General features: G+C 41.8%; 1 protein-coding gene and 1 pseudogene across 1 annotated transcript; one reads left to right on the top strand and one right to left on the bottom strand.

Moving 5' to 3' along the window:
• Nucleotides 1-225: 225 nt before the first annotated feature.
• Nucleotides 226-957, bottom strand: LOC136503401 (uncharacterized). Its single transcript, XM_066498491.1, has one exon. It carries the CDS (start codon nucleotides 955-957, stop codon nucleotides 226-228), a length of 732 nt encoding a protein of 243 aa, XP_066354588.1.
• Nucleotides 958-1,578: 621 nt separating this feature from the next.
• On the top strand, nucleotides 1,579-25,685 carry LOC136503400 (glutathione synthetase, chloroplastic-like; annotated as a pseudogene).
• Nucleotides 25,686-27,339: the final 1,654 nt, after the last annotated feature.

Genomic DNA, 27,339 nt, shown 5'->3' with positions numbered 1-27,339 from the left:
CCACAGGCTGTCGTCACGCTCCGTCTCGCCATCGAGCTGCGCGAAGACTTTCACCTCAATGATGCGCAGGGGTCGGCGCTCGGACGGAGTGTTGGGGAAGACGGTGGCTCGGGCCATCAGCAGCGTCGGCTCTAAGTCTTCTTTAGCTTGCGCGACGTGAACCTCGGCCTTGGGCTTGCTACGGCAATCCTTGGCCCAATGACCGTATTTGCCGCAACGCTTGCACTAGTCGCGGTTGAGGGCCTGTCCACTGCCAGATTGGCTCTTGTTGCTGTCGCGTGACGTGGAGCCATCGCCTTTGCCACGCCCATGGCCACACCCGCGGCCGCCGCGCTTCTTGCTACTGGCGCCGCTGGAGCTGCTCCCGCTGCCCTTCTCCTCAGACTCGCGGAGCTTGAGCCTGGCGAGCCACTCCTCTTCACAGAGAAGCAGCCGGCCCTGGTTGTCGAGGACAGGTGCTGGCTTGCGCCGCTTCTCCACGGCACGCAACCTGCTAGTCACCTCCTCGACGGAGATGTTGTTGATGTCGAGCAGGGTCTCGATGGAGATCGCCACCTGAGCGAGGTGCTCCGGCACGACCTGCAGCATCTTCCTCACGACCTCGGCGTCGGTGACGTTGTCGCCGAGGAGACATAGATCAGCGGCGAGCCCGGTGATGCGGTTCGCGAAATCTTCCGCGGTCTCCGCCTCCTTCCACACCAGGGCGCTGAACTCACGCCGGAGCTGCTGCGCGTTAGCCTCGCGCACCCGCTGGACCCCGACACGGATCCGCTTGATTGCCGCCCATGCTTCTGTTGCCGTCCTTTTCTCGCGAAGGCCTGCAAGCATCTCAAGTGGAACGGATCGCAGGATCGCGGCGAGTGCCAGACGATCATGGCGGTAGACGATCTCCTCGTCTTCCTCCGGCTCGATAGCATACCACCACCCCGCCGCCTCCAAGTTCACCTGCATCAACATCGCCCACTCCTGGTAGTTGGTGCGTGTGAGCATGGGGAACTTAGTGCCGGCGTCATCCGCGGTGCGGTGGATCACGACCTCGCGGCGCCCTCTACGCGGCGCTGGCGAGGGCGAGACGCGGCGACCTCGTCGCCCTCCACGGCCACCGGGCGGAACAGAATAGTCTAGAAAGTAAAAGAAAGGAAATCCAAAGATGCATACGTGAGGAACAAGCAAGCTAATCTTGCCGTCCACCATACTATACGTGCATGTACACGTACGTATACCATACAAGGACGCGCTCGGGAGGAGAATTTCCATGCCAAGCTCAACTCTATCTGTAAAAAGGAAATAAGCAGGAACTCAGGATTACATGCCTTGCTTACAGCCCACCTTACTAGCACTTGCTGCTCTGCCTAACCAGCCTTGAGAAGAGCGAGACCGGCCGGCAGGAGCAATGCATCGAACACGTGGTGAGCACGAAAAAGAGGGGAGGGGTATGAACCTACCAGGTGGTTCAGGGATTCATTGCTGCCATGGATGAGGGTGGCGGCCTGTCCACGTCGGGGTCATCATGGCCCAGCGTGCCGAAGGCGATGTCGAGGCACTCACGGCTGATTTCCGCCGTTCCGCGAGACCACCATGCTCCTCCTCCCCAGCTTCTCGTGGCACATCTCCTATGCTCCTCCTTGGTGCAGCTCCTCCTTCGTGCAGCTTCTAGATTGGGTGGGGGCGGATTGGAGGCTTGGGACGGAGCATTGGTGGGATTCAGGTGGCGGCGACTGGGTTTGGGCGAGCGAAACTTTGACAAAGGGGACGAGTTTTGGCTGGCCGTGTAGAGCTTTGGGTGGGGGCGCAAGGGACGAGTTTTGGCTGGCGGGACCTTGAAATTTCATTTCGCGAATTTAGTCACCGCAGGTATGGGTCCCGGAAAATTTCACCTTCCGCCTAGCAGTCCGAACTCTGTCGACTCCCGTCACCGCATTTTCAACTTAAAAGAAAATAAAAAATAAAAAGCAAAAGCAAGGGGATTTCAAATAAAATTTTTATACAACTATCTAATTTGAAAAATGATTAACATAACCCTTCTTTCCATATAAGTTAAATTTTACTTTTTCTTCTCTGCCGACATGCCTTCTCAATTCTCATTATCATCTAATTTCTCAGTTAAGATAATAGTGTGCGTTCTTGCCTAGTGATTCAATAAATGCTTGAGAAGGTTCTTAACTACCTATTATAGTTCTTATTATTGAAAATTATACCCGTCATATAATGGAAACTAATTTAGTTATTTTATTTATCAGGATATAGGGGGCTCATCTTTGTTTTGCTCCAGGGCCACAAATATTTTTCATACATTGAGTCTGATCCAAATTTGTTTTTTTTTTACTTGTGTTATTAACAATAAAAATATTAACTAACAAAGAAAATAAGTTCTAAAACATCTGCACATTTCATTAAAAAAAGGTAATATATTTATCTCTTTAAATCTTGTTTGCTAGAAGTGGAAAGGTTTGTTGAATTTGGGAGCCAAAAACATTCTGGTCACGAGATTTGCTTTCCGGTGTATTTTACTGTTTTATTAGGCCCATTGGACATATGTTTGTACGTATTTGATTGTCCTGTCCTCACCATAAAAAAATTTGGCCGCACTTTGGTTATAAAAAATTCATTTGTTTCGCTTTCACGCATGTGCTCCACGGGAATTACGTTTCGCTTTTCACGCTTCGTTTGGTACCGGTGGATTAGAAACAAAGGGAGTCTAGTGATCTGACAGCGACACTGATGGGCTCACAGTGACATAATAATTGAACAGATAAAATACAACTTATAGCCCGGTACCACACGGCCACTGATTGGCTGACAGCGACACAAATGAGCAGTTAAAATAAAAAATAATTCACAGGGGACAATAAAAATTCAACAAGAAAATAAATCTATTCACATAGTTCAAAACTACAAGGAAAAATAAAATAGACATTCTGGAACACGCCATGAAGAATAGTATAAAGCTTTACTTGGGACAATTTGGAAATGTAGGAGCATCGTATCTCTGGACAATCATTTTCCTCGAGCTCTTCACTTAGTACCCTAATTGATAACTCGAAAATCATCACCACGTACACGAGACCAAAAATTCTAGTGCGAGAACCCATAGCAACCATGTGCTATCTTCCTTTGTATGGAATTATCCTTCACTGCAACAACAATCAAATGTAAGCATACCTTGACCATGCTTGGTTCCTTGACGAGAGCTTGCCAATGGAAGGCAAAGTTAGACGTTTGAGCACGCTAACTCGGTAACAAAGTCCTTGCTCAAGCAGGAGAGCCGATTTGGCTCTCTCACGCAAGCAAGGTTCACTCGCTGATATCTTCTTCCTCTTTCCAAGGCACGCATGTGTCCAAGCTGAAATCTGGACCTTCACGGTAGCCACTAGTTTAGGTCATCTAGTTGCCAAAATCGATTTCTAACATCTCTGAAATCAAGCATGCAGGAGGGTAAAACGGGTTCTAACGCCTTCAAAATTGAGCACAAATGAAGTCTAATGGAGCTCTAATGCTACCAAATCAAATCCACGAGATGCCCTATTCGAGCATTGCCACCATGAGATCAAACTTCATTGTCAAAATCTAAATCGCTTGATTGTCAATCACAACTCATATTGAGCTCGTATCTAAGACAAAAACCCGTGCTTCCCGAACTGAGATTTGATTGCCCCCACCAAAAATCAGTTTGTGATGCCCTAATCGGGATTTTCCACATCCACACCAAGCTCGTATTCTCTGAATGGAGTTCTCACATCACAATTTAGTTATGCACCTGCATCCACCAACACGGCGCCCCTCTCCTCAACAAAGGCCCCTTGCATAATTTTTTCTGGGTCCGTTCCCTTCAGCAGGTGACGGATTTGGTTCTCGAGTCTGTGAATTAGCACCTACATTAGAGATGGGTCTGGAGTATATATTATAGACACGTTTTCTTCATCCACGTCTGTGGTATATGCTCCCTAAAGATCTACATTTACCAAGTTAACACATCATAGAGACATTTCAACAGGACGCGTATGTGGTCGAACATTAGAGACACGTTTTATCTCCACGTGACTGAACTGGGTGTCTTCTTAGCTTTTTGCTGTTTTGGAATAGTGCTTGTTGCTATGGCAAAATTTCTAAATTTTTTATACATGAAAAAGTTGAATTATTATACTGAAACATATATGGAGAACTTTTTTTATTTTTAACACTTTTTGTAAACTAATTTTAAATCTAACACTGTTTTTTTTTCTTCAAAACTAACACTTTTGGCCGTGCCTAATGCCATAGCGCAGCGAAACGCCTATGCCAAGTCATGCATGGTGGCAGGAGGATGACGTGGCGACGACCGGGGCTGCTAACCGGTGACGTGGCAGGGTCTGCCGCGCCACCGATCTTTTTTTCTTGGTGCTCCCTGGTGCTGTTCTTTTTTTTCTTGGTGCTCCCTGTTCCTGAGTACTACTGTCGTTTTCATCTGGAGGTTCCCTGAAATTGGATCTCTCCGGACACTATTTTCAAATATGAAAATACTATTTCAGTTTGGATGTTGAGTGTAAGTTATGGTGCTAGATGGATGGCCACAACCTGACTATTTTCATGTATGAGAATCTTGGGAGGTACAGAGGGCAATTAAGATTCCCATTTGAAGGTTCTATATATTAGCTAAGATGCCGTAAAATAAAGGGGCGACTTATTTAGTACATGGTCGGCAGCTTGGTACATGCCGGAGATGATGTCCTATATATATTTTAGAATAAATAAGAAAGAACTGTTGATGGAGTGTATTTTTCTTTTTTTTTTTTGGCGATTGCACAATACAACTTAGACACTCACAACACACACACTCACTCCTATGAACGCACACACGTATACCCTAACCCCCTATGAGCATCTTCGCCGACTGGGCCGGTAAATCCTGGAGGATATCTAAAAAATTGAGTCCTAAAAATCTAGTTTGGAACATTTCAGTTGAATACAATTTTATAATTGTGATCATGGCAAATTGTATTGATTATCGACAAACCGTGTGTTGCAGAGATCTGGAAAAGCACCCGGTGTTGGTCTACTACACGCTCCATTTTCTCTTTTGCCAATGTCATTTCCAAAATTTTATTGGGATCAGGCGCTTGAGTTGGCTCCTCTTTTCAACGAGCTTGTTGATCGTGTGAGCTTGGATGGGGAGTTCTTGCAACAGACTTTGGCAAGGTTATTCTCTTATGGACTTAAATGGTTAATCCCAACAATAAAAAATCTGCATAAAATGATTTATCTGAAACGTCAAATAGTTCAGTAATGATGGATGAAACTTCGAATTTTTTTGAATTGGATATAAGTTCAGTGCCAAATCAAAACATGATTACTTTTACCTGTTTTTATGTGTCAATGAAGTGCATTTTTTAGGAGAACAATGTAATCATAAAGTAGTCAAAAGATGTAATAACCTAGCATGCATGCTTTGTTTCAAGTGCCTGAAAACTCTGAAAGTTACCTAAAAGCCACCCTTCTCCAAAAAAAAGGCCTTGAAACTGTTCTTTTGAAGATATCAACTCTTTCAGTGCTACTCTGATTACTTGGAACTCACAATTCTTTCAGGACGAAAGAGGTCGATTTATTCACTAAAAGGCTTTTAGATATTCACTCGGAGATGATGGAACTGAAGGAGGAGGTAAACATGGCCTTTTTCAGTTGCATTCATCAATTAACAGAAATTCATAATCTCGCATTCTTGCTAACTTAACAAATGGTTAATTATGTATAAATCTTTCAGGAAATACGTTTAGGTCTTACCAGGTCAGACTACATAGATGGAGAAACTGGCTTGCTTCTTCAAGTGGAGCTCAACACCATTTCTACATCTTCCAATGGGCTTGCTTGTGGTGTATCAGAGCTTCACAGGTCTAATAAGAGAATAATATCAAACACTATGTGAAAAACGGTTTATAGCAACGGTACAAATTTTTTGTAGGAGCGGTTCATGATGGAGCTGCCTCTACAAATGGGTCTGATTTGTAGGGGCAGCTCACTCACCAGCCGCCCCCAGTGTTTCTATTTGTAGGAGCGGCCAGTGATTGAACCGCCCCTACAAATGCCCGGCGTATAATTACCTGCTATTTGTAGGGGCGGCCCAATCACCAGCCGCCCCTACAAATAATCCACATATAAAAAAAACTAGAGCACCTTCTTCCTCCTTGGGTCACTCACTCCAACCCGTGAAAAGAAAGGTGGGGAGGCCTTGGGTACCTCCCAAAAATTGCTCTACTAAGGGAGAATGTTTTGGTCTCAAATCCTTTGGTGAAGAGGTTGTAGAAGGTAAGAAAATATTATTCCACACTTTTTTAAAAGTTTTAATGGTTGGTTAGTGAGTAATTAGAGTTTTGTTTTTCTCTCTCTTCTATGGTGCTTGAGCTACTTATAAAGCAAATTAGACCCAAATTTTGAATGTACTAGGGTAAATTAGGTAGGGGAACAAGATGCTACCCTTATTTTGTCCATGTTTCTTGATTTTAGTGAACAATTAGTTAATTTTATAGATGTTTCATGTGCATGTAGATCTAGATCTAGGGGTTTTTTTATTAATTTTATTTTTGTAAATTTAGGTTTGATGAAATTGAACTAGGGTTTGTATGAAAGATATTAGGTAAAATATAATTGTTGCTAATTGTTGCCTTTGAAATTATTTATTGTAATCAACAAATATGTATTTTAATTATTTATGGATAAATGGGCTATTAATTAATTTTCCCCTACCATGGTGTGTTTGTATGCTTCATGTAATTATATTTGATTTATATTCATTTATATCTGAAGTATATGCAATTATTCTCAAGTAAAATTATTAAGTTGATTCATTTTTATATATATCTGAATTAGTCCTTTAATGTTTGTTTTATTGTTGTTGTAAAAGATGGAGTACAGGAACTCTTGGATGTATGGTTCATTAAGGTTCAAGGCAGGTTTCCGTGAAGAGGTGGATAAATTTATTGAAGCCGCAAAAAAGCATGCAACGACATTGACAGAGAATAATGATACAATTATTTGTCCCTTTAAAGATTGCAAGAACCGTATGGCATGGACATATGTGACTATCATCAGATCACGTTTGATTATGCGAGGATTTGTTGAGGACTATATAGTGTGGATTCATCATGGTGAAACGGTTATTGTTAACGACAAGAATGAGGAGGAATACGATGACAAAACCATAGAATCCCTGTCCCAATATTCAGCAGAGCTTGATGCATGAATGGATTCTGAGTTTGGCAATGAACAAGGTGGTGATGCTGGTGGTTGGGATGGTAATGACGAAGGTGGTGCCAATAATGATGGTGGAGCACGTGTCGGGGATGGAGATGATTTGAAGGACATGATTCGAGCCCTTGGACCAGAGATTTTACTAAATAGCCCAAAAAGTCTAGAAAAATTAGAAAGTGTGACAAAAACATCGAAGGAGACTATGTATGGTGTTGAAAAGGGTTGTCCGACATATTAGACATTGCTACATTTTGTGCTTGAGCTACTCATCCTGAAGGCTAAGTACGGCTGGTCAGACTATAGTTTCAATGATCTATTGCATCTCCTGTCATGGGTGCTGCCACAACCAAACTCAGTTCCCGCCAACACATACCAAGAGAAGAAGGTCATAAGTCCATTGACAATGGGGGTTGAAAAAAATCCATGCATGCCCCAACCACTATATACTTTTTCATGGCGAAACGTTCAAGTCACTGGATAAATGTTCCCAGTGTGGGGCCAGTCGGTACAAGAACAATGACCTTTACGGTGGGGATGAAGCCACCACGAGAAAAAAGATGAATAAGAAGGGTACAAAAAAGGTGGTACAAGAATCTCAGCCCCAGAGGGCACTCCATTAGACAACGATGCAAAGCAGAGAAGAATTCCTGCCTTGGTAATGTGGTACCTGCCAATGACCGACCGCTTGAGACGTATCTTCCTAAACCCTAAAAAAGTCGCACTCATGACATGGTGGGATAATGAGCGCAAGGTGGATGATGATAAGATTGCACACCTGACTAATTGTAGTCAGTGGCAAAGGTTTGATGAGAAGCACAAAGAATTCAGCGATGACCCAAGGAATGTATGATTTGGCTTGAGCACCGATGGAATGAATCCCTTCAATGAGAGGATGAGCGACCATAGCACTTGGCCAGTGATCTTGACCATATACAACATCCCAACGTGGTTGTATCAGAAGAGAAAGTACCTTCTCCTCACTATTCTTATTTCTGGCCCTAAACAACCAGGCATTGATATAGACGTGTTCCTCGAGCATTTGATGCAAGAAATGGAGAGGCTATGGAGGCATGGGGAGCCGATGTACAATGTGTTCCGAAAGGAGGACTTCATATGTAGAGAAATAATATTTGTTACTACCAATGATTACTCCGCGCTATTTGCTTTGTCCAGACAAATCAAAGGGAAGACAGGATGCTTGGTTTGCTTGGATGGTACTACATGGGTGTACCTAGATGCATCCAAGAAGATAGTTTACCTAAGGAACCAATGCTTCTTAACGACAAGTCACAAGTACCACAATAAATTATTCTTTAGATTTTATGACAACACCCCAGAGATTGAACCCCCTCCAGAGAGACGTCATAATGGAGAACACATATATAGAATGGTGAAAAACATACGCGTCGTCTATGGAAAGAAGAATCTAGATGGGACGAACATAGATAGAAGCACACCTCCTGTCGAAGGCGTACCTTTAAAGAAACAATCAATCTTCTTTCAGTATCTGCCTTATTGGCCAGACTTGGAGGTCCCCCATGCCATTGATGTTATGCATGTGCAGAAAAATATCTTTGAGAGTCTCATTGCTACCTTGATGGACACAGGCAAGTCAAAGGATGGTCTGAAAGCACAAAAAGACATGGTGCAGCTAAACGTGATGCCACGGCTTCACCCAGTACCTGAGGCTAATAGAAAATACACTCTGCCCGTGGTGTGCTTCAACCTAACACCAAACAAGAAGAGAGCTATATGCACTTTCCTAAGGGGGGTCAAAGTCCTGACTGGGTTTTCAGCAAATGTGAAGAAGCTAGTGTCGATAAAGGACTTGTCAATAACACACTGTAAGGCTCACGATTGTCATGTGATGTTGACAGTGTTTCTACCTATTGCAATTAGGGCTATAAAGCCAGAGTTCTTGAAAATGGCCATCACCCGCATGTGCTACTTCTTTTTGAAGATCTCACAGAAGATGATTGTCAAGCAAGAGCTGAGTGACCTACATGAATTTGTGGTGGAGACACAAAACCAACTAGAGATGTGTTTACCTCCTGCTTTTTTGATATAATGCCACATCTCATGATTCACATGGTTCATCAGATACAGGCGCTAGGCCCTTGCTACTTGCATAAAATATGGTCCTACGAGTGGTTCATGTTGGTTCTAAGTCGATATGTACATAATCGAGCATACCCAGAGGGCTCCATGATAGAGGGTTACAGTACTGAAGAAGTCATCGAGTGCTGTCAAGAGTACCTAAAAGTACAGAAAGGGATTGGTAAACCCGATTCTCATCAAAAAGGTAGGCTAGCTGGGAAGGGCACCAATGGTAGAAAAGTGTTCATCGACCATGATCACAAAGAGGTGAGTCAGGTGCATTATAGTGTCTTGTAGAGTACACAACTGATGCAACCATATATTGATGAACACTTGGCTATCATTATAGCGGAGAGAAATGGTAGTTTGGATGATTGGGTCATGAAACAGCATAAGCAATGACTAACTACATGGTTGAAGGACCAAAACATACCGCCTAGAGAAACCATAGACTCTATTACCATCGGTGGGATGGCGGAGGAGCCACCGAGACAAGTGACATCTTGGAATGCTTTTGACATCAATGGGTATACGTACTATATCCACGCAAAGGATAGTAAATATGTGAACCAAAATAACAGCGTTCGAATAGAGGCTCTCGATGGATTGGGGAGAAAGATCCAATACTTTAGAATCATTGAAGAGATATGGGAACTTGACTATGGAAGGGATATAACGGTGGCCCTGTTTCGATGCCGCTGGATCAAACAACACCAACTGAACGAGATTGGATTGAGAGTCCTGGACCTCAAGAATCTAGGCTACCAAGATGACCCTTGGATGCTCGCTTCATGTGTCTCACAAGATGACCCACAAAGTAACCTCCCCCGAAGAAGAAGATAAAGCACGTGGTTGCCGCCAGGAAACAACACATTATCAGAGTTGATGGCGTAGATGATGTTGAAGCTTACAATAACTACGATGAGATGTTACTATTCATAGAATTTCCTAAGAAGATCAGTGTTGTGGAAAAGAATTTACCCAAAAATATATTGCCATGGGAACGAAAAGGTGTCAAGGGGAAAATCGTTACAGCTGGCTAGCTAGTTGTTGAACGTGGAGTGTTTGTGTAAGTGCGTGTTTGTAAGACTTTATTTATGCATACGTGTGAGACTATATATTTATGTATATGTGTAAGACTATATATTTATATATGTGTGTGAGACTATATTTATGCATGTGTGTGAGACTACCCTTTGCAACATCTAGATGAATCTATTTCAATATCCACTCTATTACTGCTAAAACTTTATGAAATCACTTAACACTTTATGAAATGAAGAAATGACCAAAATAAAAGTAGGAGATAGTGATGTGTTCAACAACTTTTATATTCATCACCTTTACAGCTGAAATCATTTAGTGATTAAAAGTCAGGTTTGAAGCTGTCATTTTCTGAAATTTAAAATTTAAACTATTCAAATTTTATCAAATAAAAAGATGACCAAAATAAAAGTTGTAGATAGTAACGTGTTCAACAACTTTTATATTCATCACCTTTATAGTAGAAATCATTTAGTGGTTGAAATTTAGGTTTGAAGCTATCATTTTCTGAAATTCAAAATTTGAATTGTTCAAAATTAGTGACAAAGATAGATGACTAGATTAAAAAGATAGAGCGTGATTTTAGAAAAATTTAGGAAAAAAACTATAACATTTGGAGTTAGTACGAGGAAGAAAAACTAGTTACAAGTTTAAGCCACAGATTAAAAGGAGAAATCACACTTGTTCATCATTCATCATCACGAACAGTTGTGATTTTTCTTTTTAATCTCTGAGTAAAATTTGTAACTAGTCTTTCTCCCTCATACTAACTCCAAATGTGATGATTTTTTCCTAAAATTTTCTAAAATCATGCCCTATCAAGTTACTGTGTTGATTTGATCATTCTTTTCATTTGATAAAGTTTGAGCAATTCAAAATTTTAAATTTAAAAAAAATGATAAGTTCTAACGAGATTTTCAACAATTAAATGATTTCAGCTGAAAACGTGATGAATACCAAAGTTGTATAACTCATCAAGATCTACAACTTTTATTTTGGTCATTTCTTCATCTCACAAAGTGATAGTAAACATCGTTCACAAATCAACATGTCTCTCGTATACTTCATGAAACTATGAGTCATATATGAATTTGTGAACAATGTTTACTAATACTTTGTCACATGAATAAGTGACCAAAATAAAAGTTGTATATAGTGCTGAGTTCAACAACTTTTATGTTCATGACTTTCTTATTTGAAACCATTTAAGGTTTCAAAATCTTATTTAAAGTTGATATTTATTGAAATTCAAAATTTGAACTATTCAAATTTGGTTAAATGAAAAGATGACCAAAATATAAGTTGTACATCTTGATGAGTTCTATAACTTTGATGTTTACAAAATTTTTATTTGAGGTCATTTAGTGTCCTAAAATTCTCTTTGTTGTTTTGAAATTCAAATTTTAAATTTTTAAAATATTATTTTTTGTAAAGAAGAAAATATAAATTATATCTGTATATATATATCATGAAATTGTTTATATTTATATTTATTTATACATATATAGAATAATAAAAAAGTATTATATAAATTTACATTGTGTTCTTTATATATAAATTACAAAATTATTAATTAAAATAAATTTAAAAATATTTGTAGGGGCGGCTTACTCAGGAACCGCCCCTACAAATCGATTTGTAGGGGTGGCTGTATCAGGAACCGCCCCTAGAAATAACCTGTGGTATATAAGCAAGAGCTCCGTCCACTGTTCTAAGTCCTAGGCGCTTTCTTCCTCTCAGACGTCGGCAGGCTGCCGATTTTTTTCTCCGCCGCCCCCATTGCCGCCACCGCCGTCTCCGTGGCCTACAACCGCCTTCTCTGACCTCCTCCATCCTCACCTAACTGCACCTCCGTCCACCGTTCCCCAACCACCGCCTTTCCGCAGGCTGCCGGGGCGGCTAGGGTTTGCCAGATCGAGCTCGTAGCGCCGGCTGGCCTGCCACTTCCCTATCTGGGACCTGTACCTCTGACCTCGCTGGCCCGCACGTGCTCTCTCTTCGACCTCGATGGCCCGGGGCAGCTAGGGTTTGAGCTCCGCCGGCTCGGCCACGTGCTCTAGCTGGTGTCCCCGCCACCGGCGCTCTCTCTCCGACCTCGACCACCGAACTCGCTGGCCCGCGTGCGCTCTCTGGCATCTACTTCTACCGCCGCTGCCTCCCGTGCTCTCTGGCATCCGCGCTCCTCCAACGACGGGCGGCCCTGCTGCCCGTGCTCTCCGGCGTCCAGATCCCCGGCCACCGCGCATAGCCGCCGACGTCCCTCTCTGTCAGTTCTTCTACAGGTACTCCCAACCCCTTCTCCATTCCCCGGCCTTCCTAGCTGTAGATTATTTGTTGCCCTTAAATCTTTTTTGGCAACATGATTTTACCTACATTATACCATGCTGAATTTCCCAGCATTTCTAGGTGAATAGTTTAGCCTAAATAAAATAAATAACATAGTAAGCTGTTGTGGTGATTTATGGATTTTATAAGATAGATAACAACATAAAAATGCTATCGAAATTGGATTTGCTATTTTATGAAATTTCTATAATTAGTTACGCAATTTCAAGTTCTGCTAGTGGTTAAACCAATTTCTAAAATACTCAAATTCTTCAGCTTAGGCTTTTCTCACCTGGCCTAGACTATCCCTCACCCACTCCATCTCACTGACATACAGATCGCCAAAAGTTGTGCTAATTGAAACATAAACACTGTAAATCAAAACATAGCAGAGAAGCTTAACAAGCTCATACTTGGCAGCACTAGTACAAAAACAATTTGAGGAGAGCATCGCCTCTAGAAACCACACTAGTATACAAAAGCTTTATATGGGCTGCACTTTTTTTTTGTAGTGGCATTTTTGTGAGCCAGTACAAATAGCTCTAGTTATTGCCTTGGGGCCATCAAAGCATTATAAAAATGTGGGTTGTTGGCTTTATTCAAGATGCACTACAGCAGATGTATCCTAAAGCAGAGTCGGTACTTACTTCATATTTCTCAAAATCCTGAGTCATTACTGTGATTTTTCAGCATAAGTAACAATCTGTGGAGGGGTTGCTGGAATTGTGAATTGTAGCTACTATAACCTAATTTTTGAATGAACTTCTGATTATCATTTTGAATGTTCTAGATGATATTTTTCCGATGATAATAATGATCTCATTAAGCAATATTGGGTAGAAGAGGAGTCGACAATCGTGACCTCATTGTTGCTGAGCACTGTACTGTGGTCCATTCATAGGTCCAGTTTGATTGATGTGATGAACTTTGCTTGTGAAACTATAGTTACGTTGAGACTACGTTTGCCTTGGGATGATACTTTATTTATATTTTTTGAAATTTAAATTTCATATGAGAATTGATTGATTGAATTTAGTAATTTGTATGAACTCCTAATATTTTGTTTGAACTGCGTCGTGTCAAACAGATAGAATTTATAGAGTATGTGTGGAAAAAAATAACCCTACCTGTTGGATGTAGACCATATCCGAACTAAGAGAAAGGCCTTCCAGTTTCAACCTAGAAATATATGCTTGCAGCAGAACATTGATCTTTGCACTAGGTTCCTCCAAACTCTCTTTGACAGGAATTGGCACACGGTCCAAAAGCTTTGCTAGTTCCATTTTCTCATCTAGCCTAACACCTACATACTTAAATTCTTCACTGAGAGAAAACAGTCGACACAGCTCGATAGCACCCATTGTAGGTTTCAGATACTCATTGTATGTTGAAATAGTTCCATGGCTAATATAGCAATAACTGGCAATCCTTCCCAGGTCAGTAACTTGAAAGTATCCTGTTTTCGTGTCATACTTTATTTAGATTGTTCCTATCCAGTAGATTTGCAGTGGAATGTATCTGCAGCACAACAAAAAAACAAAAGATCAGGAACAGAACAGGCAGAGATAGTATGCTCTAACATAAACTATATCTATGTAATATCAAGAGGTAGAACTATATCTATGCAATATCAAGAGGCAGTAAAATCAATGATAGGTGGTAAAGACAATGTCATATTTTGATGTATCGAATTGAGCATCTTTTATGTTTAATAATTCGTAGTAGCAGCGCTTGATCTTCTTCCTTTGCTTACAAAGGGCACACACAATTTGTGTTAAGCCTACACAAGTATACTAAGGAACCCATTGTGTAAACCACAAGTGCATGGTCTGAATCTGAAATAATCACTACAACACACAGCCTGCTACTGCTTAAGACTGATTGCATCCATTTATGCATCAGTTCGTCAACAAGCAAATCAAGCATAGTGAGCTAGCTTGTGAGTTGAGTAGCCCTACTATACTTGTCACGGAACCGACCAATTTATAAGAGCACAAGTACAAAAACAATCGCCGAAACGATCAAATTCTCGAACTTGAGCCCATATAAACCCGGTAGTCAACCGAAATCTCGAAGGATTTCAAACCAACTTGCATGCAACCAAGATCACAGTAATTCAACATAACATATCGTACGTTACAACATTTCGCATACATTCGCAAATAGGTTACATCATCACAGAGTCATTGTTATTACAAAACAAGTCTTGTAAACATGCGGAAGCAAATAGTTTGACTCACACACCGAGTTCAAATACACATACTGGTTTGCTGATCACAGACCGCAAAAGCATTCAGATAAGAGAAAGGAGATCATGCCCATGATCTAGTCCTCATCACCCGCCGGGTGGAGACAATACTTGCAGAATCCCTGATATAGGAGGTCATCTGCAACAAGAGGGAATAAACCCTGAGTACGGGAATGTACTCAGCTAGACTTACCCATCGAAAACCAAACAAATGACACCAAGGTTTATGCATAGCTTAATGTAGTGGAGCTGGCTGACACTTTCTTTTTGCAGAAAGGCATAAGTAATAATGATCAACTCTTAACCTAACTAGCAGTGACTTTTTAGCCATTAACCTATCATCTATGTTAGCACCTGTACTAAGCAATCATTTTTATTAGGGTGCAAACATTAATAACCATATCAGGTATTCATTGTGGCAACCTTATCATCATCCATTTAACCATATTGTTAAGTTAATTGAATCTACGTTGCCGCTGCTCAGTCAAGTTCTCACTATCCGGGAGAGACGGCGATTCGAATCGATTCCTATCCAGCTGGAGGGGTATTCCTAAACACAAACCCTGCTTCCCCCGTCAGGGTCGCAACAAGTCACCTTTGGTACAATTCAGGAGTCGCGGATCTGAACAGATCGGCATTCTCAGAGAACCACTCTGCCAAGGTTGTTCGGGACTCTAACCCGCCTTGGACTTATGCCAATGGCTCTCCGCACATCCTTACTACCTCCAGAGTGTCGCCACTGCTCGCGTTCCCGGCCTGAATCGAGCTACTAGGCTTCGCGGTCGGAACGACTTATCCGGGCAGCTAAGTGTTAGGCTGCGTTCAACATGACATGAGGACGTACAGCGTATCGGTCCTTAAACGACTCAGACAGAGTCACTATGTTCAAACCTACACAAGACCCATCCCGGTCTTAATTCATTATTCACATGGTTCTTTTCCACGATAGCAAATATAGCCAACCGTGATCCACCTCATCCTAAAGCTCGCAGGTGACAGGAAATCACCTGACTTCTACCGCACTAAGCATGGCTAAGCATTTAACCCGTTCCTGAACTTAAATAGGATTCCAGTGCGATATCTGGACAAGGAAGGATATATAATGCAGCAATTGGTTTCAACCAATTCCTATACTTAATGCATCATCAACAAGAAAAGATACTCAATGTATTTGTGAAAACATAGGAGGCTTAATATGCTCCGGGGCTTGCCTTTCAGGAACGAGGAAGGCTGGTGGTCAGGGCACTCGGGCAATTCCTCCGCGGCGACTGCTTCGTCGGCTTCCTGCACCTCGGGTTCCTCCTCCTGGTTGGCTCCCTCGAACTCCAGCAATGTCACTCCCTCCGGCACACCTATTGCATGAATGCGCAAGATAAATATCATGGATGCACATGTACGAATGTCGGGGATGCTCGGGGAATGCACATGTTCGCTGTAGTTTGCATATTCCAACTTAAGCCCTATTCAAATCACTTTCACTTACCACGTTTATATAACCTAAGGTATAATTGCTCATCTTCCATTAATGACCTAGCACCTGCCCCTAAGCATATTCTCAAGTTAGGCTAATCCCTAAAACAATCAATGAGAACATTGCACAAGCATACACTCAAGCATTTGTATTACAACCAAATGGAGACTATATATCGGTACAGTAAACTAGCCATAACTGGAGATTTATAAATCCAATTGATATGCAACAAGACAACCTGGAAAGCTTATAAAATTGTCTACAAAACATTTTCAGACCTCAAAGCATGATTCTAACCTTTACTAGGTTGAACTCATAAATCAATAGAACTCTGTCCTCACAAGGCAGAGAACAAGCAAAGACTGGAACCTAACTTTAAACAGCTATAGTTTCTAAACTACTAGGCCAAATGCCCTCAAATTTTGACAGGAGCTAGATACATAAGTTATCTACAGCTTTTGTATTCATCACAATCACATAAAACCAAATTATCATGGGGAACTTTCCAAAGTCCCCAGATCTGTCCAGCGGGACATGATGCAACAAATAATTATTAACTTATGATATAAACACTTAATTGGACAAAACCAACTTTACTGACATATCACACATATCACAAGCACACCAGAAAGTAGGGTGTTCATCCCCAAAACATTTCTTTTAATACCTTTCTTAATTTATTTAATTAATTAGTGGAAATAGTAAACATATATGAAAACTACACCATTAATTCTACAAAAATTACAGTAGACACTACATACTCTAAGTAGACTACCATAAAAATTTCACACCATTTGAGTAAGTATAACAACCTACACAAAAATGGTAAGGCAGAATGACTTAAAATGACATAATTAGGAAACCTTAGTGAAAAGTGTCAAGCAACAGATTTCATATTTTTCCTAGCATCTATAAGGTACCAAGATACTACCTACCAAGTTTCATGGCCATAGTATTCATAGATAATTTACAAAAATTCACACAAGTATCTACCAATGATAAGAGGAAAAATCTATAACTCAAAAACTACACATGCAATGTCTCTCAAATTTTAACCAGAGCTTCTACTAAGCAATACTAGCTTACCCACAAAATTTCACAATTTTTGGATCACAGAAACTCAAGATAAAATTCAAACAAGTTTGCATGTATCCAAAAAAACATTTCAAAGTCCTATTTAATTCATCAAAAATTTCTAAAACATGTGCTCATATAATATTTTTGTTAAATACTAGACATGACTAGGAACTTCACAAAATTGGAACCATATCCTTTGGATCTACCAAACTTTAGTTACATATTTTTGAATCTATACACCAAACTATGAAAAACAATTAAACAAAACAATTAAGGAAACCATTTCACTGATGTTGGGCTGGCCCGAGGAAATGGCGGCCCAAGAACACGCGCTGGCGTGGCCCAGACAATGGCGCGGCCCACGCTGGGCTCCCGCTTCAGCCGCGGCGCTGACAAGAGGGACCCGCGCGTCAGCGAGACAGGGCAGGGGAGAAGGAACGGCCGGTGGCGCAGTTCGCCGCCGGTGGCTTCTCCGGCGAAGGCAAAGGTGCCAACATGTTCGCCTCACCTAAGCGGACCTAGGGGAACCTTCTATTGCAGCTACTGACGCCGCTAGCGGGGGTGGCGATGGCCACGGCGGCGCTCGGCCACGGCACGGCTGGCTCCGGCGAGGCTACGGTGCTACGTCCAGAACAGAAGGCGCTACGAGCATCAGCAGTGCACCTAGGATCTAGCGTAAGGCAGAGGAGGGATGGGAGGGTCACGGTGGCAGTTGTCCGCGTGGAGCGACAACGCCGGCGAGGTCCTACCATGGCTGCGGTGGGGAAAAATGGTGAATACGCCCTTACCGAGGCACGATCGACTCGACGGTGAGGTGGAGATGGTAAAGGGAATCACGGCGAAGCTCTAGGTGAACGGGGCAACGTGTTTTTGCAAAGGCATGGAAGCTAGGCGAAGGCGAAGGTGCGGCTGGCAATGGCGGATGGTTGCTTGCTTGGCGCAACGCGCGGGTGGAGGCGAAGAAAGGCGAACTAGAGCGGTTGAGTGCGTCGGGCAGGCGCGCGGGGTGCTCAAGACGCGGCTGGCCGTGCCAGGGCGTCCATGGCGCGTGGCCAGCGTGCTCAGGCGAGCGGCGACACGCGGCACACATGCGTCATCGCCTTTCTAAACCGGTCGGCCATGATCACTGAAGGTTTTCTGAAAACGCGATTCAGAGTTCATCCAGTCCGACTGACAGGCGAACATTGACACCGATTAACTCCTAAACCGTGACATTTTAGAGGAAACAATGAACATGAAAGTTGTAGCCCGTACTTCCATCTTCAATTTCTATTTAAGTGCCAAGGACTAATTCCCAATGGATACAGAGTAAAATCGAGCCAAAGTCAGCTCCTTCAAACTGTAATTGCAATCAATACTTAGAAAAATTCTTAAGTGAAGAATTAGCCCTGATTTCTGGCTTGTGGGTCCAAATTGAACATGTTGTGCACATTTTCATGAGATGGCCATAAAATAACTTTTGTTCCTTACATAATTCTCTAATCTTTGCTTTAGGTTGCTCCGACATGCAAACATCCTAAACCACACTTTTTAAGCAGTCAAACAAAAGGGTTCAGGGGTCAAATTTGGTCAACCATGACTTTGGAAACCTAATTAGTCAAAGTGACCAACATGAACAATGTTCCAAAAGACATTTTATGTGTAACTAAGTTACTTACAAGCATTTCTAGCCACACCACGCATTGGTCACACAAGAATCAATCAAGGTATGTACTGAAACAATGAAAAACACAAGAAATGTTACAAATGTTTCATAGTCATGTTTCACACGTTTCATGATCTCGTTGCATAGTATTAACTAACCTTGTTTCACTAAGTGAGTGGCACATGTTGCACTTAAGTGTTGCACACTTTACATTTCATAAAAGAACAACACACATGAAATATACAACATGTTGCAATGTTTCGAAATTATGTTTCATGTGCTATAAGTTCACGAAGGGATGCATGATGCTCATGTTCATGAAATGTAGTGCAAATGTGGAAGCTAAACACCAGGGGGTGTTACAATACTGATGCAAATATGTCATGATATTTCAACTTCCCTTAGTGGTCTGAATCTGAAATATGTCATGACATTTCAACTTCCCTTAGAATCTATAGCCTCCCTAGCTACAAATTATTTGTTGCCCTTAGAATCAAACCCCTATTCTTCCCTAGAATGGCTTGCTTTGGCTATTTTCTCACATGTCTTCGATATTGTTAATTATTGTAGTCTTTGTGTTATCTCTTAAGTTGGTCTTGTAGATTTTATTGAAATGTTTCCATTAGCTTATAGTTATTAGTGGTTTAGTTTTAGTAGTCTTTTTTTGTTCAGTTTCATTCATTTCCATTTTTGATGTGGCTGTGTGTGTTGACTGTGCTTTCATTTGTACAAGTGTGAACTATTTCAATTTTTTTTGTTGAATCTCAGTTCAGTTAATAACTTGAGCAGATGGCTGTGCAGAGCATGCTGTGGGCTTTGCTTGCTTGGTCCCCTTGGTATGGCAGCTGTTGCTTTTTTTAGGAAGCGGTAGCTACTTTTTTTTTGCCAAATCTCCCCTCTCCTCTATTTTTACCACCTTTCCTATCCTCTATGTTTGGGAAGCAGCAGCTGCTTTTTTTACACCTTTTCCTCTCTATGTTTGTTAAGCAGCTGTTGCTTTTTTTTGCCAAATCTCCCCTCTCCTCTCCTCTCCTTTGTTTTGCCGATGATGAAATTGTCTAAGTCCATACATTATATGAAATATGAGCTGATGATCAAGAACTTGTGAGGAACTTGGCATCATTAGCAGCGACCCCTACATTACCTTCTCCTCTCTTCTTTGTTATGATGCCTTGATGCTCCAAGTTCATGATCAAATGATGATTGACACGTTTCTAAGGCCTCTACTACTGCTACTACTCATTTTTTTAATATATTGTTGTTTTATAGGACTACTTTGGTTTATAGACCTTTTTGATTTCTTATACCTTCTTGCATACCTAAAGCACACTTTCTTGTATCTATTAGAACAAAGCGCGAAATAATGTTGCGGACACCAGACAGTGCAGCCCGATGCTCTGAGCATGATGAGCAGCCAACCTATGAGGAGCAAGCACTAGAGGACCAACTTACTCAGGAACAGTTCAATAACGAGTTAGAAAAGGATCTAGAAGTGATGCTTACTCAGGAGGAGTGTGACGAGGAGGAAGGGGGAGCAGAAAGAAGAGCAGGAGAGGCTGCTAAAGGCGAAGAAGAAGAGGAGGATGATGATGATGACTTAGAAGAGGGATATATAAGTCCCAAGGATCCTTTCCCATATGAAGCCAGAAGGAGGCCAACAGAGGAAGATTTGGATAAGGATTTTGACCCGAATGAGGAGGTAGGGATAAAGCCTTAGCTTATAAATTTTGCTAAAGCTTTGGCCGTGTTACCTCTGCTAACACTTTGACCTATCGTATATACAGGTCCCTTCTAAAACTCAGAAAAGATGACGTCGACGTCCGCGACATCTCGCTGGACAAGACAAGACGGAGTAGAGGAAAGGAGAGCAGAGGCAACAGCCACAGAGATGGACATTGAGGCCTCTGCTCCACAACCTCAAGACACAACCACAACTACCAAGCCTAAGAGGAAACGAGGGGATAGAAAAGCAAATCAATATCCAGATAAGGCATGCTATGTGATAACGGAGGTCGGGCCAGCAGGGGAGATCCTTGAGCCGAAGGAATTAAGAGGATGATTCCGTAATGCGATCGGGGCCCTAGTTAGAGATAGATTGAACCCAGTAATCCCTAACTAGAAAGAGGTACCAGAGAAGAAAAAGGATGAACTATGGGATAGGCAGCTGAAGCTCAATTTTAGATTTCTGGACGGTAAGCACGAATTGGTAAAAAAATGCTTTCAGGATGATGGGAGTCATTCTGACGTTGGAGGTCGGAGCTCAAGAAGAAGTATATCCAAAAGGGGTTAACTCCCTTCAACGAGTTCGACAACATAACTCCTAGTCAATGGGAGGAGCTCGTGGCTCAGAAGACTTCACTAGGGGCATTAGAGCTCAGTGCCCGTAACATCGAGCTGGCGAAGAGGAACAAACACCACCATCATCTAGGCCGGTGGCTACTATGCCAAGGAAGAGCAGTTTAGGAAGATGGACAAAGAGGCCGCAGCTGCAGGGAATATTGATGTGACGAATTTGAAGGTACGCTCAAGGAATTGGATATATGCGAGGAGTACAGAATCATCCGACGGTAATTTTAAGTTTGATAAGCCGGAGACCCAAGAGGCAATATCAAGGATACTAAAATATGCTAAAGACAAGGAGAAGGGCTCATTCAATCATTCCAGAGAGAGGGACGAGCTTAGCCTTGGCTTGGGAAACAAGGAGCACACAAGCCGCACCAGGGGGCTAGGGAAAAGGATGACCTGGAAGAAAGCATTCGAAGAGGACATGCATATGTATAAGAAACATGGTAGAGACTGGGAGACTAATCTTGAGCTCCAAGTGAAGGCTCTAGTTGCAAAGGTGCTGGAGGAGCAAGGACTGTCTACGGAGCCACGGATATTAATGACGCTGCTAGGAGAACTGACATTAGTTGGCAGCCCTCCGAAAGTTCCTAGCAGCCAAGGTTCCACTGCAGCCACAACCCCTGTCGATCGCATACGGGAACCAACTAGGTGCACCTTGGTGTTTCTCAGTGGCTGGCAAAACATTGTGATGGAGGTGGCAATGGGTGTGGCACATCCTCCCGGTGGCTTACACCACAATAATAAGATATCGCCGGACTACACTAGGGTCGAGGTGCATACCGTGAAGCCTGAGTTCATGCAGTGGAGGATAGACTACACAACTCCCGATGGGCTGGTGTTACTCAGAGACGTTTAGGTTCTATGTCACTAAACATCACGAAAGGCATGATCCAACAAGGAAGGAAAAGCTGGCTATAAAAACACTATATGCGGTAAGTGTAACTTACTTCTTCAGTACTCCATTACATGGTTGTCAAAAGCATTACTTAACATTTTCATATGCAAAACACACAGTGCCCAAGCAGAAGCCTGAAAGTGTACATTGTGGATACTATGTATGTTCTATGATGAGTAACACCGGTGCCTACAGGAGACACCCCTTAAGGGTAAGTTTGAACCTCTTCACCCGTAGTATAAAAACTTCGTACATGGTATGAAATACTAAACCAAAACTTGTTCTCTTGTGGTGGAAAGAAGAGAAATAAATGAAAAGAGACCCATACAAGGATGACCAACTCTTAGAGCTCGTCGGCGACCTTTGCAACTTCATATTGGACCAGATTGTACACGTCAAAGGCACGACCGAGAGTCTAACTTAGGTAGAAATCCTTAGTACCAACACCTTCATGAGACCGAAAGGCTAGCTCTAGGCCGTTGATAACAATGTGTATAGAATTTGACATTGGTTTTACCTTGTGAATTATGTCTATTTAATGATGGATTGTATATATTCTTGTGAATTAGACTTGTAATTGTAGTTTATATAATACTCTTATGCTTGTAGTTTATATAATACTCTTGAGCGAACGCGGTTCGAAACGTTGGTCGTGGGGTGTTCGGTAGGACGTTGAGCGAATGCGGTTCGGAACGTATCGCTCACTCGTAACACGAACGTGGGAATACGCGGAAACAAACAGGGCGGTTCTGGTCGAATTTGAATTGTAAATTTGATTTTTTTTTTGCCGGAAAATGTACTGTAGGAGCGGTTCTAGACAGAACCGCCCCTACAAATAGGTATTATAGGGGCGGCTGGTACTACAGCTGCCCCTACAAATCGAATAGCAGGGGCGGCTGGTAACACTAGCCGCCCCTACTAATTGATTTGTAGGGGCGGCTGTAGCACCAGCCGCCCCTACAAATTGATTTATAGGGGCGGTCTGGGAACCGCCCCTACAAATACATGATTTGTAGAGACGGTTTGGTAGGGGCGGCTGGCCAAACCGCCCCTATAAATGGTCTTAAGCCGCCCCTACAAATGCTATCTGTAGTAGTGAAATTCTATTGAATTACAGTCATGCATGTTTGGAATGACACAACATGATAAGTGCAAATTTGTCACTGATATAATTGAATGTGTCACGTCAAAGTCACAGAGCGATTTCCCCACCGTAAGCACATAGTACATCATGGTTTGTTTGTCATCCTGGCTACAACCTTATGAAAGTCAACACAGTTATTCATTGATTTCACAATCAGGCAGACGGGAGTGAAAATATTCACTTGGATTAGAACTCTAAAAGTCTACACATCACCATTCACCAGAGTTCTATTTGATTGTCATTTTTAGTAGAAAGGTTTTGCCTTCTATTTTCTCATCATTTCCCTATTGCCAAAAGATAACTTGAATAGTAATGTGCAATTCGTTTCAAAAAATAGTAATGTGCAATGTGCAGAAACCTGGTTAGGATGCACGAGAGGGAACTTGGTTTGGATCAAGCAAGTGTCCTTGGAAACACAGCAATCACCCAGCATGCTGAAGCGTTAGCTAGAGCATGGGCTGAGTACAACAATCCAAGGTTGCTATGACATGATGCAAAACAAGTCTTTAAGTCTTATAACTAACTAAAGTTTCTGTTATCAGTGCAGTAGTTCTGGTGGTTGTTCAGCAAGAAGAGAGATATATGTATGATCAGTATTGGATCACTGTTGCCCTGAAAGAAACATATCCTTCAAATATAACCAAACATAACTTTTTTTGAGGATCTAATTTGATATGGAAAATTTAATAGCATTCAAACCTTTATAAATCCTGTATCTGAATCTAATACATATACACCAAGCAGTTAAATAAAAATCTCTCTCTTAACTCTGTTTCACACGTACGGGGTGAGAACTATCCGCAAAACTGTTGCGGCAATAGAAGCAGAAGGGAACCTCCAACCTGATGGAACACTAGTCATGTAAGTACGTTCTCTTTGTCTTCATGAAAATTTATATGGAATGTAAGATCGGATGATTGAAGTGACCTTCTTGATCAGCGGGCGCGCCTAGAATACACTGTAATGTACTCTAAATATTTTGCGCTTTATGCAAATAAAGCAGGGGAAACCTATTTTCCAAAAAAAAAGTGACCATCTCAACTTTTTCCATGTAGAAATGGGTGCCCGGTTGCTCTTGTCTACTTTAGAGCAGAGCAGTACGTTTTCTAATCATTTCGATATATGAACTATATCACCTTTACCTTCTGTTGGCTAAAACAATTGCCTTGGAATGCTGTTATCACAATGCGAAAAATAAACTGTAATTGAGGTTATTGTGGTTCACAAAAGTATCACTCGATATGTAGGAATGGAGAGAAACAACTTTAATTGAGCGTTCTTCTGCAATAAAGTGCCCTTCAATATCATATTATCTTGTTGGGACAAAAAAGATTCAACAGGAACTGGCAAAGGAATACGTGCTTGAAAGGTAAGTTGTTTTGCTCTTTGCAGATGAACAAACAGATGAAATGGAATAAAAAAAATCCTTCGATGAGAGATAATCCTTTATATTTCTGTAATTATCAACTATCAAAATAATATGTAGCAGCTATTCATTATGCCCGTCTAAGATTTCAGTCTTCATACAACAGTAGTTCTTTTCCTCTTATCATCATGCACTTCTTACCAGGTTCTTTGACAACAAAGGTGACATAAAAAAAGTACGGCAATGCTTCGCAGGACTCTGGAACTTGGAAAATGATAGTATAGTAATGTCTGCTATTGAATCTCCAGAGTTGTTTTGTCCTTAAACCCCACAGGGAGGGTGGAGGTATGGCCTCTGTCTGAAATGTGTAGTAGTCAAATTATTCTGCATTCATCACTGAATAGGTATGTGTAATGCCATGCACAGGGAATAATATTTATGGTGATAATGTCCGTGAAACATTGGTTCATCTGCGAAAGGATGGAGGAATTGAGCTTGCAGCATACATCCTAATGCAAAGGATATTTCCACCAGCATCACCTTGCTATCTTGTTCCCGAGGGTACATGTGCCAAGGAAAACGCGGTTTCTGAATTTGGGGTTTTTGGAGCCTATCTGCGGTAACAAAATCATAAACAAACCACTCTAGTAGTTCATATAGTTGTATTGTCCAGTGAGAGTTTTATGGCTGACAAGGTAATCATAAATGACCAGTGTGGTTATTTGATGAGAACAAAGGCAGCTACACTAAATGAAGGTGGTGTGGTTTCTGGATATGCTTTTTTGAACAGCATCTTCTTGACATGAGGAGGTAATAGATGGCTTCATTTAATATTTAAGTTGTTTACTTTTAGGAAAGGAAATATGCTAACACCATACAATTTTTTTTACAAGGAAGCCTAAAAGTTTAATTTAGTTGCCATAGCATAGAGATCTAAAACGTGAGCATTATGCATAGAAAATTAAATCCCTTTTACCTATGACATGAAATGTTTAATTTTTCTTTTGTATATCATTTAAGTTCTAGATGCATAATAATGCTCAAATTTTCTAGTTCCTTATCTATTACAATTGGACTAAACAAGCATATAGAAAATGCTCACATCTATTACTATAAAGTTTTATTATTAATCTGACTCTACTTAATGCATTCTAACAACTTTATTTAGTTACAAACTGCAGATTGACATGCAGCTCTCCTTCCTCGTTCGATAAATTGTATAGTGTTAGAATTGGTCAATTGGAGACAGATGCTACCTGAGAAAACTGCTGGTGGAAGTTCAGCTTTTGCGACAGGAGATGAATACGCACCCTGTGTATTCTAACTGCAATAAAAGCATTTTTAAAAGAATGTCTGTAAAACCAATGCACTACAAAATAAATGGTTGATAATTTTTTTGAGATAAACAGATCAAGCTCTTGAAGGAAACTATATTAGTAGCATATGGACCAAAACTTTGTTGCATTTGCCACCATACAGTAAACATACCTCAAAATGGTTTATGATGAACAATTTAACAACAATCGTGTCTTCTTGTTCCTTTTCTCCATGGCCAATCCCATTGTACCATTACCCAAGACCGCCACTCACAACCTGACTTTGAAACGACTTCTGAAAATAGATACTTGATTACGATAGTACTACATATAGGTCACAGGAGTTTAGAGTATCTAGTACAAGATCGCCGGACTAGCCTGTATCGAGCCGCACCTCGCAGCCAGGAGCCCAGGACCCTAAGGCCAAGTAGTTCCAGCCTATCCTCTCCCACAGATGAGCACGAGTTCAAGAAGGAGCATGCAGGCACTGTGTTATGCCTTCTCGCCTTCGGAGCCACTTTGGGCCATGCAACTGAGCATTAGGCTTCCCAATGTGCTTGGGGGTAATTGGGCTTGGTATGTCTTGGACCACCTCTTCAATTCTAAAGCCATCAGTTGACGTCGGTGCTTCCATTGTCACCATCTTGTCCTTGATGCCAGTAGTACTGGAGGAGGGGAGGAAGGTGTCGTAACATGGTGATGGCTCAGGGGTTTCCAATTCCACTTGCACATATGTTGGACACATTTGAGTTGGCACATTTGAAAAAGGGGTTGAAACGGAGCTGAACACAGACTCTGGTGGGGCATCAGATTGTTTCGATGGGTCCACTCAGGGACCATCAGAATACAAGCTATGTAGTGAGGTTTCTATTAGTGCCTAGGGTTAGGCATCCGATTGTTACGATGGTTAACCCTAGGAAACCATCGAAATATGTGTTAGCTGTACCAGAGAGAGTGCATAGTCGTAGGTAATCGGATTGTTCTAATGCTCGGCATAGGAACATTCCGATGGCGAAGTTTCATTTCTAAAATTCTCTGCATAACCATCAGATTGAGAAGGAATTCATCCTATGGTTGACTGTAGCATGGCATCGGAGTATACTCTACCCTAGCCATTGGAGGAGCCCAATGGCTAGTTTCCTAA

This window comes from Miscanthus floridulus, chromosome 14 (genome assembly GCF_019320115.1).
Source record: "Miscanthus floridulus cultivar M001 chromosome 14, ASM1932011v1, whole genome shotgun sequence".
Taxonomy (NCBI): Eukaryota; Viridiplantae; Streptophyta; class Magnoliopsida; order Poales; family Poaceae; genus Miscanthus; species Miscanthus floridulus.
The sequence above is the reverse complement of the archived record's forward strand: the minus strand, read 5'-3'. Positions and strand labels throughout refer to the sequence as shown.